This window comes from Choloepus didactylus, chromosome 19 (genome assembly GCF_015220235.1).
Source record: "Choloepus didactylus isolate mChoDid1 chromosome 19, mChoDid1.pri, whole genome shotgun sequence".
NCBI classification, from domain to species: Eukaryota; Metazoa; Chordata; class Mammalia; order Pilosa; family Megalonychidae; genus Choloepus; species Choloepus didactylus.
Genome location: NC_051325.1, coordinates 52,951,944 through 52,964,708, shown reverse-complemented (window position 1 = coordinate 52,964,708; position 12,765 = coordinate 52,951,944). Strand labels below are relative to the sequence as shown.

General features: G+C 41.6%; 1 protein-coding gene across 3 annotated transcripts in view; it reads left to right on the top strand.

Annotated features, from left to right (window-relative positions):
- Positions 1-4,032: 4,032 nt before the first annotated feature.
- B4GALT5 (beta-1,4-galactosyltransferase 5) overlaps positions 4,033-12,765 on the top strand; it is a 96,659-nt gene continuing 87,926 nt past the window's right edge. For all 3 annotated transcript variants that reach the window (XR_005213116.1, XR_005213117.1, XM_037811746.1), the window contains exon 1: positions 4,033-4,260. Coding sequence is in view for 1 of the 3 variants with exons in the window: in XM_037811746.1 (XP_037667674.1) it covers positions 4,149-4,260 (112 nt within the window). In the remaining 2 variants the exon portion in view is untranslated. The remainder of the gene's footprint in view (positions 4,261-12,765) is intronic.

Below are 12,765 nucleotides of genomic sequence, written 5' to 3'. Positions count from 1 at the left end.
TGCATTTTTCTGAAGACTAGTGAAAGTCGAACACCTTTTCAGATGCCTGTTGGCCATTAGAATATCTTCTTTTATAAAATGCCTTTTCAAGTTTTTTGCTTTTTTTTCTATTGCATTGTCTCTCTTCCTTATAAAGCTGTACTGTTTTATTAAAATAATATTCTAGATATGAGTTCCTTATCAGCTATATATTTCCATTTCTTCTCCCATTTTATGGCTTGTTTTTTCCCTTAATGGTGGTGTCTTTTGATGAATAGAAATGCTTATTTAAGTGTGGTCCAATTTATCGAAAAATTTCCCTTTTGACTGGTTGTGCTCTCTTTAACAAATCTTTACTTACCCCCAAGGACGTGGAGATACAGATACTTATCTGTGTTTTCTTTTAAAAGCTTTTTTTTTTTTTTTTTTTTTTCATCTTTCACATTCAGCTCTATAATTCATCATGAATTGATTTTGTGTGAGGTTTGAGGTAGGGGTAAAGATTCCATTTTTTTTCCCATGTGAAATCCAACTGATCCAGCACTAGGTCAATTAAATCATACCAAACCAAAAACATTGATGGTATTGAGGTGTTTATTAGATTATTCTTTAAACTTTTTTGTAGGTTTTAAAATACTTTAAATAAAATGTTGGGGGGAAATCATGAGAAAAAAAAGTTAGGGAGATAGTTATAGATAACAAGTATATGGAAATAATACCAAATGCAATGTGTACACCTTGATTTGATACTGTTAAAAAAAAAGCATCTATGAAAAACATTCTTGAAACAAATGGATGATATTGTAGGATTTTATGATATGATTATTCTGTGATTTTTTGTTTTTTTGTTTTTTTCCACCTCTAGTACTGGATCTCTTGGATCATGGCCATGGCTGTCTTCCTCCATCTTATAGATGGGGAAACTGAGGCCTGGAGAAAACATCTGCCTCCTCCAAGGTCACAGTCTCCTAACCTGCAGCTCCACTTAGCCTGCTGCTTCTACTCTAAGTTCTGGCACTAATTCATCTCCAGCGTGTCCCTTTCCACCTCTGGGCCTCAATTTCCCTATTTCTAGATGGAGGAAGATGGAAGATTAATTCAACAAATACTTACTGAGCACCTGCTATGAGCCAGGTCCTGTCCTAGACATGGGACACAGTAGTGTGACTGTTCATTTTCTAAGGCATGATATTATTGTGGTTGGGTAGAACAACATCATTTTTCTTACGATTTGCTGCTGAAGAATTGAGACTTACTTTTAAATAATTTGGCAAAAAGATGTGTACATATAACTATAGACAGATAAATCTGGAAAAATAATTGTTGAATTCAGGTGGAGCATGTTGTATTTTCTTTCAACTTCCTGAATGTTTAAAACGTTTATTAAGGACATTTTGGGGATGGGGGTGAGAGCATTGTTTGGGTCAAACAAAAAGTATTTCCTGGTCAGATTATTCCAGCTAGATCTGGTCCAGGGCTTAATTCGCATCACATCCTAGACCCATTTCACAATGAACAGAAGCTCAGTGGGGAAGTGACTTGCCCAAGGTCACACAGCTAGACGTGGCCAAGTCAAGATGTGAACTCACCTCTGAATCAAAATTCTCTGCTTTTCCTTTCTGTTGTGTAAGCCTCTCTTCTCTAGTCCCATCTACTATGGGTGTTGGGAGCATCAGGTGAGAGCAACATGCATTTACCATGAGCCAGGCTTATGTGTTATTTAAACCCTTACCACAACCCAGTGTGGTTGTTATTAAATAATCCTCCATTTTACTGAGGCACAGAGAGGTTAAATACCTTGCCTAAGAAAGGAGAGGCTAAGCCTAATTATAATTGTGCCTTACAGTCACCCCTAGAGAAACTCTTTTGTTGCTCAGATGTGGCCTCTCTCTCTAAGCCAACTTGGCAGGTGGACTTGCTGCCCTCCCCCCTACATGGGACATGACTCCCAGAGGTGCAAATCTCCCTGGCAACATGAGACATGACTCCAGGAGATGAGCCTGGACCCAGCATCATGGGATTGAGAAAGCCTTCTGGACAAAAAGGGGGAAGAGAAATGAAACAAAATAAAGTTTCAGTGGTGGAGAGATTTCAAATGGAGTTGAGAGGACATTCTGGAGGCTATTCTTATGCATTACATAGATATCCCTTTTTAGTTTTTAGTATATTAGAATAGCTAGAAGGAAATACCTGAAACTGTTGAACTGTAACCCAGTAGCCTTAATTCTTGAAGACGATTGTATAACTATATAGCTTACACTGTGCGACTGTGTGGTTGAAAACCTTGTGGTTCACCTTCCCTTTAGCCAGTGTATGAATAGATGAGTAGAAAAATGAGAACCAAAAGTAAATGAATAATAGGGAGGGATGGGATGGTTTGGATGTTCTTTTTTACTTTAATTTTTATTCTTGTTATTTTTTAGTGTGTGGTAATGAAAATGTTCAAAAATTAATTGTGGTGATGCACAACTATATAATGGTACTATGAACATTTGATTGTACACTTTGGATGATTGTATGGTATGTGAATGTATCTCAATAAAATTGAATTAAAACAAAACAAAACAAACAAACAAAAAATTACCTTGCCTAAGGACACACAGCTAAGAATGGAAGAACCTGGGCAATCTAGCTCTTGAGTCTCCACTTAAAGGGTCAACAAAACATTTTTAAAAAATTTAAATCACTTTAGGAATATAAAGCAGGATTACTATTGTTTCTCATAGATTCCGAGAAGTCCTCTCCCGACTGCTTCTGCCATGCCAAGACAGTGGATGTGTCTACACGGGGGATACGTGCTTCCACAAGTCAGCTGGCAGTTCCTGGAAGCTGGGGCTGGCTGTGCTGTCCTTCACCAGGAGTCTCTGGTGAGTTTGCTAACCCCTGAGGTTCTCTGGCCTGAGGCTTAAAGCACAGGCTTTGGCTACCATTCTGCACTAACGTGAGGGTAGCGTATCAATTTGCCTGTAAGATGAGAATTGGGGTCCAGATGGAATGCAGAGGCAGTTACAACTTAGTGGCCCAGGGCCTCCCTTAAGAGACAGGCCATTGGCATTTGAGCCTTCACTTGCAAGGCTTGGGTGAGTTGCTTCTTCTAAGAGTGTCTATTTCCTCAATGGAAATAATAAAGCTCCCATCTCATAGTGCTGATTTAATAAGAAAAGCCCAGTTGTCTCAGTGTAAGTCCTCACATTGGCAAGTGTTACTGCATTTGTTATGATCTGTGGGATGTGCACCCTGCCTGAAGCTCCAAGTTCGCTGTCCTCTCCACCTCACTGGCCTTAGAGTCAACCTTAGATTCTTACTTCAGGGCCTTTGTCTCTGCTCTTCCCTCTACTGGGAATGCCCTTCCCCACCTTATTCTAAAGGCAGGTCTTTCTCACTCTTTTATGTCTCAGCTCCTGTCACCTCTTCAGCTAGGCCTTCTGCAACCAATCCAACACATTCTCCTGTTTTATTGTCTTCCTGTCACTTATCAGTACCTGACATCATGAATTTCTTCTCCCACTTGCCTGTAAGTTTCCCAAGAAGACAGGAATTTTGTTTGTTTGGTTCTCTGTAATTTCTCCAGTGACAAGAACGGTGTCCGGCATGTGCCTGGAGTTCAATACATAAATGACGAATTGAATGCATGAATGAATGAATGAACGAACGAATGAGGGCTATAACAGGCCCAGCCATCAAGCTTGCAATACCTGCTTTTCTGCCGCAGTGGGCGACCACCCGGGTCAGACTTTGCAGACGGTCCCTTGGCCGCAGGGCTGGGGGCGCCTGTGCGCGGAGCTATCGGCACTTGAGCGACGCACCCCGAGAGCCTGGGCGGCGGCCGCGCTGGGCAGAGGGGCTGTCGCCATTGGGCGATTCCCTCCGGGCCGCCGCGGGGTCCGGGCGGCGGGCGCGCGCGCACAAATCTTCCGCGCCGGTGCCCGCGGCGCCGCCCCGCCCTCCCCCCGCCCGCGCGCGCGGCCCGCCCCGCCCCGCCCCGTCCCCGCCGCCGCGCTCGCTTAGGGCCGCGCCGGCCCCCGCCCGCTTCATGTGGCCCGGCCCGCGGCGGCCCAGGCGGCGAGCGGCGGGCGAGCGCCCGGAGGTGGTGGCCGAGGCCCAGGCGGCGGCCCGGGAGCGGCGGGAGCAGGCCCGGCCCGGCCCTCGCGCGGCCGCCCGGCAGCAGCATGCGCGTCCGCCGGGGACTGCGGCTGCCGCGCCGCTCGCTGCTCGCCGCGCTCTTCTTCTTCTCGCTGTCGTCCTCGCTGCTCTACTTCGTCTATGTGGCGCCCGGCATAGGTAGGGAGGCGGCTGCGGACCCCGGGCGGTGGGGACCCTGGGGACCCCCTCGCCGCCCTGAGGGGACCCCCGCCCTCGGGAGACCCCCGGCACCGGCCTCGGAGGACCGCGGGGACCCCTGTGCAATCCCCTGGAGACCCCGGCCCGCGGGACATTCCCGCCTTCTGCGCCCCGAGGGGGCTCCCGGAACTCCCGCCCCCTCCCCGTTCCAGCCTGCAGCCCACCCCTGGCCCGCTCCTAACTGCATCCCCTAGCGGACCCGCCGGTGCCTTCACCCCGCCTCCTCTCGGTGCCGGACGCCCCTTTCCCTCCCTTGCCTCTCGGGAATCCTTACTTCCCGCTCCCCCGGCTGGAGAGCTCGCGAATCCCCTTCTCCGGGGTCTTCCTGGAGCCCCGGTTCCCCGCGTTCCGCGCACTCCGCCCCCTCGGCCCGCCGCCCCCTCCCCCGCCAAGCCCGGGTGTTGGGGTCTGCAGGCACCCCATGCTCCCGGTTCCCATCCTTCCTTCCCTTCCGCGGTTTCCTGCTCTCTTGAAACCCTCCCTACCCTTTCTTCCTTCCTCTTGCCCCCGTCACTTCCACCTCCAAGTCCTCCCCCTGGTGCCGGATCTCTCTCCTCGCCGGTGGCAGCCCCCCTCCCTTTCGGAGTTCCACCTCCCATTCAATCTCCTACTTACCCCAAGGGTCCCACACCTCCCTCCGTCTTCCCCCGCCCCGCCTGCCCCAAGGACACACCCATGTCACCTCTGCCCTCCTCCCCTCGTTCCCGGGTTCTCAGCCTCAGTTCTCTCTGGGATCGGAGACTTGGGGAAAGGATGCTTTTCCCTTTCTTTCACTTCTGCTCTCTCCGGGCTCTGTATCAGGCGGTTCCTGCTCTGGGGACGAGGGGAAGTTTAAATTGGTCCTAGAGGAGGGGATATGACTAGGGCTTTCGGGAAATGGTGCCAGGTGGGAAGGGGGAGCATGGAGAAAAGATGGAACGGGTGATCCTTTAAAAGGAAAGGCAGCCTCTGGAGAAGCGGAACCCTCCCCAGGCGTAGAGTTTAAAAAAAAAAAACAACAAAAAACCACAAAGCAGACATTTAGGACATAAAGAGATTAGAAGGAAATACAGTTTGAGGATTAAGGGCAGAGTACCTTGAGGTTGGGCTTGGATTTGAATCCCTGTCCTGCATGACCTTGGACAAGATACTAATCCTCAGTTTTTCTCCTCTGTAAAATGGGGATACTAATCCCAACCTTATAGGGTTTTAAGGATGGAAGTAGATAAATTTCGGTTTCAAGCCTGATGCATAAAGAGCTTTCAAAAAATGGCAGCTATCAATTATTATATGTAACTTTGGAGAAAGAAGGGAGTAGGTGGAAGGTTTAAGGAACATATTTGACTGACTTGGCATCACCAGGGGGCTCTGGAGAAAACCTCAGTTTAGGGGGAAATGATCAGAAGGTGCTGTTGGCTGGGGTGAGGGGGAATACGTTCTACTATAAAAACTGGATTATTTGGAGGGGGTTGAAGGCTTAGAGATAGGAAAATGTCGTTTAGGATTGTAATGACTAGTGCCATTCTCTGTTGATCTGTCAACACTGAGCCAGTTGAATAGAGAAATTTCCAGATAGAGCTGGAGGTTCTTTCCTGATTTTTTAAAAAAAGCTTATTTCACTTGATGGTTAATATTGGTGTTTTGTACTATATGCTAGGCCTGGGAAGATAGAATAGGCAACATTACCTTACCCTAACAGTATCTTAGGAAATACATTTATCTTAGGAAAAGCACCCCTCTAGGAAGCTAAGGTATGTGACTGACCTGATGGATTTGACAAATAGATGGTAAAAGGATAGGACTTTTGACAGAACAAGAAGGGGTGAGTAACTAATGGAAATAGTTGAGAAAAGAGTTCAACAGTGTATTAGTTATTAGACTCTAATAAAAATGGGTGGGAAATGATGGATTTGGACCTAGAGGCAGTCTTGGAGTCATATCCCCTTTTCTCTTTTTTTTCTGAAAGTGACAGGTATTTCTGGTGTAGGTGCATAAATCAGCCATATCTCAACCGAAAAATGTATCCCACTGGGATGGTAATCACCCTTTTGGTTAGAAAGGTTAGAAGCCAGATTCTCCAACAGAAATGGAACATAACAACTTAATTAAAATTCTTTGATGGTAGATTTTTAGGTTAGTGGAACCCCAGTATAAAGTGATGGGCTACTACCATGCTTAGATTCCTGTATCACTGATAACTGAAAAAGATGCAAAGCACATTTTTTTATTAGTATCTCCTTAAATATGAATCTCTTTAAGGATAGATCTCTTCATGATTCTGATTCTGTTAGTGGGAAAGGAAACAGTAAAAAAGATGTGGAATTGTTTTAGGGCTCATGCAACCATGATCACAGTCAGCAGTTTGGCAGTTTTACTTACCTTGGCTTTTCCTAGAAGGAATTTAAGTTTTGAAATAGCTCTCTTTGGACAGTGGGGTGGCAAATCTTTTCAAAAGGTGAAGACAATCTAAAGAAATAATAAGGTATTATGTGACTTGGGATATCAGAACCTAATTTGAAACAGTTATTAAAATGAACTTAGAAAACAATATTAGGTTGAACCAGGTGGAATTTCTGCTTTTGCATATTAAATGATTGTATATTGACGATTTCATATAATTCAATATTTCCAAATAATGACAATTTTGTTTTTTGACACAATGGAAAATGTCAGACTTGTATTTCCTTCCAGGTTTAATTTTTTTCCCCAGTCTTTGCCTTTGATTTGCTTTGTATACCCTGTGGCTTCTTTGTGTTCAATAGCTAAAGAGGAATATGGGTGACCCATAATCAAAGGGCAAATGGAAATTTCTTGGACTTGAGGGTCATCTGTGAAATGGGGGTAAGTACCACCTGATCTAGAAAATTGGGCATGAGAAAAATTATTAAATATAGTGTGTTTGTAATAAATATCAGGTGTTCTTCCTTGCTACCTTCACAGCCTCACCTCAACACAGTTGATATTGTTTAAAGTATGGCTTCAGTGGATGTTATGTTTCTGATATTAATTCAAAAGCAGTGGGTACAAGCATTTTTTGACTCATGGTTAAAATTTCTGAGTGAGTGGAGATATAATATGTTTAAAGATGAGACAAGTTATTCTCTAGTTGTATGTTATTTTTATATTAGCTGTTTAAAAGTTGCAATATAAAAGGATAGGACAGAAGATAGGAGGTGGTGGATATGAAAATAGGAAGGGGAAGGATACATTGTATACAAATGCATACACCTTTTCTCTCCAACTCCCTGCCCCACTACGTCCTGGGTGATTTTCATTTATTTAATCATTTATTTCACCAGCAATGTTGAAATATCTCTATTCCTTTCAGGTTTTTGAAGAAAACTTTGAATTTATTTATGATCCTTTAAGTTAAAAAAAAAAACAAAAACAAAACAAAAAAAACTTAACAGCTCAGAGTACTTCCATATTCCAGTCTGACCAGGCCTTTTAAGAGATAACAGAAGTGAGCTATTTATAGATATATGTGGGAGGGACTGATTTTTAAAATTCTTAGTAAGTTATGGTGCCATCATATGTTGAAGTTGTATAGAAGTTACTGACATGTGAAAATTGTTAGAAGAGGTACCAGTTTTGAGAGAGGGATAATCGTCTATGCATTAGTGAAATTTTATTAATCGAAGTTCTGCCATTTAAATTAATGTTGGTTTTGTCTTTTGATTATTGAAGAAAGGAGATGGTGAATGATTTTTCCTTTTTGGCCTGTTTAATTCTAAGCAAAACTTGATTTATGGCTGGCTTTTGGAAGGCCAGTAGTTCTAATCCCTCCTGATTTGACCAAATGACCTTGAGCAAGTCATTTGATTTCTTGATCTTATACTTGGCCAAAAAAAGCAACAGTGTTTGAAAAACTAGAACTGCATATTAGTCAAACTTTTAGTGAGGTGCTTTTACATATACAAAGTTAATGGTTCATTTACATTATAAGCAAATATTGGACCCAAGATTTAGATAAGATACATGTTTTATATCATCAAATAAAACTTTCTTTAATAACATAGGAATTTTTCAGATTTTTCTAGTCAAGTAAAAGTAAAGTAAGTAAAGTATGAAAATAGCCTCTTTGTTTTGTTTTGTTTTGGTTTTGGTTTTTGGTTCTTCACTTAATAGTGCCATCTGAATGCCTCAGTGTTTTTTTTTTGTTTTTTGTTTGTTTTTTCCTGGAATAAAATACATGTGGGGAAATACAGACTATTTCATTTTAGAAAGTTAAAAAGCTTGGTCCCTGTGAAAGACACCCTTCTTTTCCTCCAACATATGCAAACACACACACACTCACACATTTTTGTTGGGTATAGCATGTCTTTTTAGAAGGATTCCCAGTTTGGAGAACAGGTTGAAGTTATAAAAACTGAACATCACCTCTTTTGGCCAGGACTTTGGTAATGTGTTTCCTTTCTGCAGAGTTCTTAGATGATATTTCTTTAATACTGAAAATATGCTAGACTTGGATAAATTTTGGAAGCAGCCGTTCTAACAGTATCAACTATTGTTCCAGGATGTTGATTCTCTAGCCAACAGATGATTCTGCTACAATCCTGACACTTTCTTCCCCCTGAGCTTGACAGGCCAGTGTTAGGAGCTTGTAACAATCACCAGGAAGGATGGTCTCTTGGTATTGCTCTCTTAACTCTTCTGAACTTTTTGAGAGAGTAGAAATTTAAAGTGGTCAAAATGCTACTGACTTATCTGTTTCCCTAAAATTTGCAGTTTTTTAGATCATGGAAGATATGTCGGGCACATCCAACCATATGAGGCAAGCAAGAAGCAAGGAATGTGATGCTGCCTAGGGCCTTTCAAGAAATAGAGAAAAGTGGAGGTTAACAGTAGTCAAGATAAAGGATAACTAGAAGCAAACAGATTGGTTGTGGGCTTGAAAGAAGTTAATGGCACTATCATGAGAAAGGCAAGCCCCTGTGTACTGTCAGTGAAAGGGCAGTCATTCTTTAGTTTCTAGTACTAGCCAAATAAAGATATGCAAACTAAGCATTTTTTTTCTAGAAAGTTGTGAGTGATCCAGTATTTGAATGTCTACCTGTCATGTTACCAGCTATGGTAGATACCTGATCACACAAGTCTAGGTTGAGTTATTAACTTGCCCATAGTTGAGAATTATGAGATACCCCCTGAGGTGCATACCATCTGGTTGAAAGACAAGACTGATCACTCAAAACAGAGAAAAATAGAAGACAGTATCTAACCAATTACTGCATTATATGATATGGTTTGTAATGAGGTGGGATTTCAGACTCAGCAATGTAGAGGGAGGTTTATTCATTAGGTCAACAAATAGTTCTTTTGAGCATCTCTTCTTGTCAGATACTCTTGGGTATTTAGAAGTGAACAAGGAAGAACAGTTTTGCTGTCATGGTGCTTTTATTCTAGTGGGAGGTTTCTGCCCTTCTGCCTTTCTTCTGATGAGGAGACAATCCATACACAAGGTAATTTCAGATAGTGGTTTTTAGTTTGAGTGGTCAGGGTAAGGCTTGTTGAGGTGATACTTGACTTGAAGGGCAGAGCCAAGCACTCACCAGTAGGGGTAGGGGGTGAGGTTAGGGGGACTTCCAAGACACACAGAAGCCCTTAGGCAGGGGTGATCTTGAGTAAATGTTGACTGTGGTCTAGTGAGTGAAGAGAGAGTGGGAGGAAATGAGTTCAGAAAGGTAGTATATAGGTCAAACCAAGTAAGACCCTGTATGCCATGGTAAGGAATATAGAATAGGAGTTAACATTAGCTTTGAAATCAACCAGACATAGGTTCAAATCAACTTTCTTCTTTACTGAATAACTGAGCAAATTATTTTCAATTTTCTTAATGTGTCAAATAGAGGACTGTGAGAATTAAATAAAATATGCATGTAAAAGGGCTTAGTACAGAGCTTGACACAAAGATCCATACATTTATAATTATTATTTATAACCATAGGAGATGTCCTCTTGGTCTAATATTAAATACTAAACTGAGTTAGGAGGACTGGGCTCCAATTCTGACTCTACCAATAATTAAAAGTGAGGCTTTTACTTTAGTTTTCTTTTCTGTTAACTGAAGAAACTGGACTATAAATTGTAGGGCTCCTTAAGATCTGAAGTTACATGATTCTGAGCAAGTATGAATTGAGCCTTGAAGTAGGAGAAGGAATATTGGTTTTTGTTATCAAGTAAAGATACCTCCATTTTTTAAAATTCAGATTTTCCATTCACTTAGTCTTCTACTTTTAATGAAGTACTGAGCCATAGATTCTTTGCTACTGTTGGAATGGTGAAGTGTTTGTGTAACCATCAGACTTCACAGTTTCACTCTTTGGGGTGATTGGTGAAATTCACACTGTGATGCTATTGTTTTAAGGCACTTGCCTGGGAACTCAAGACTTGGAATTTCTGTGCAGAAATTTATCTTTAAAATCAATGTGGCAAAAAAAAAAAAATTGTGTTGTCTTGATCAAAGGAAAAAAGTGAAAGAATTTTATGGAAATGTCTTTGGGATGTTAAGGTCTTCTCCCTCCCTCCCTTCCTTCCTTCCTTCCTTCCTTCCTTCCTTCCTTCCTTCCCTCCTTCCCTTTCCTTCCCTCGTTCCTTCCCTTTCCTTCCCTCCTTCCTTCCCTTTCCTTCCTTCCTTCCTTGCCTGTCCTTCCTTCCCTCCCTGTCTTGGCCTCTTTTGTCTCCGGGTAATACTTTTAAGTTTTAACCTGCTTAATCAGTCCTTTCCTCTAGCTCACACTTTTGCTTTTAACTATGAAATACAGCCCTGGACTCATTAGTTCCTGCTCATCCTCAGTCCTCTTGGTAGTTGGATATTAAATGAAAGTGAATTTTACATTTTGACCCAGCAATTCTTTTTGTATTATGACTTTAATCTGAGACCAAGAAGCATTGAAGAACACTCTTACCTGCTGCTGATCTCATGAATTCAGTGTTTTCCCAAGCATGGGAATCACATTGAATAATTTAGAGTGCTGTCTGTTCTCAAATTTCCCATTTTTTTCTTTTTGTTAGTTTGAGTAAGCAATTATTGGATCCTGGGTGTTGTTCCTCTTTCTTTCCAGGTTACAGAGATACCCAGGTAATTTGCACCAACTGGAAGGAAGCCTGGTTATTGTTTCTGAGGTGCCTTACTTAATGTCATCAATTATGAAGAATAGTTCTCTGAGCCTAATTGTGATGATGAAAAATGTGGAATGTCAGGTACAAGAAAGTACAGATTGTAGGAAAGCTCAGTGTTGTGCTTGAAAAATTAATCTACGTTATACTAGTTACCACAACTGTGTATGTTTTTGTTGAAGAGTTGTAAAACATTTACACATCTGTATAGGGGGAACTGTTTTTCTTTTCTACCCTCCACATGGTTCTGACAGTATGATTAATAGACATTAAACCCTTTTCTTAATTGTCATGTGTTAAATGACCATAAACTGGGTATTTTTTTTCCTGATAGAACTGCTGATTGCCTCATTTTGAGGAGTCCCACTTTTAGGCATCAAGCCTAAATTCTATTCATGATTATGATTCATATATTTTCTTATGGATAGGCCATTGGCTTGTGAAGGACAGAAAATAGTATTTTCCTAAGTACTGTGTTGTGGTTATGTTTGAAAAATTCTTTATTTCAGTTGAGAAAAATGATAAAATTGCCAATTTAAGGAGGTCAAACTAGGTGGACTAAAGGTGGTAATGGACTGGCTTCAGGACTCATGAGGTACTTATTTTGAATCTGTCTTTTAAATAAAAGCATTTAATCTTTTAATTTTTCCGGAGAAGCTCATTTTACCTATATCCTCATAATCTACAAAATAGTGATAGGGAAGTTTTCTGGATTGAAATTTGCTTGTGCTCGGCTAGTGCCTGTATTAGATAGAAGGTAGAAATAATCTTGCCCTGATTGCTAAGACTATTTTTTTTCAATAAAAGCTTGGGCTGACTAGTGCTAGGCCAGTACTCATCGACTGCATTGTCTGTTAGGGGCAATTAGAATCCTTCATTGTGTAGTGTGTGTGTCTGTGTGTCTGTGAGAGTGGGAGAAAGTTAAGTGTTTGGGGTTTTGTGTTGGTTTTGGTTTTGATTTCTGTTTCATTGTTGACTCAGCATGTATGAATTAGAAGATACAGATTCATTTGGATTTCATTTGGCAGTAGGGAAATTAACTCTCGGTAGGAGCTACTTTCTGTATTGGCTTTATGTTGAAGGTAATTTTTTCCCTTAAAAATTTTTTATTACAGAAAATTTCAAACTTATAAAAAAGCAGAGTGAATAGTATAATAGACCCCCATGAGCAAAGGTAATTATTTGATGTAAGCGGGGAGCTATCACGAAAAATATAAGCATGAAAGGGCCAAAAGACCTTTTGCTAATAAGTAAGCACAGCCTTAGGCTAATTCATAACCTGGATTTTTAAAGCTTTGGAATAATTGGATTTCATTTTGTTCAGGTTTCTTGCTGATCCAGTTATCTAAA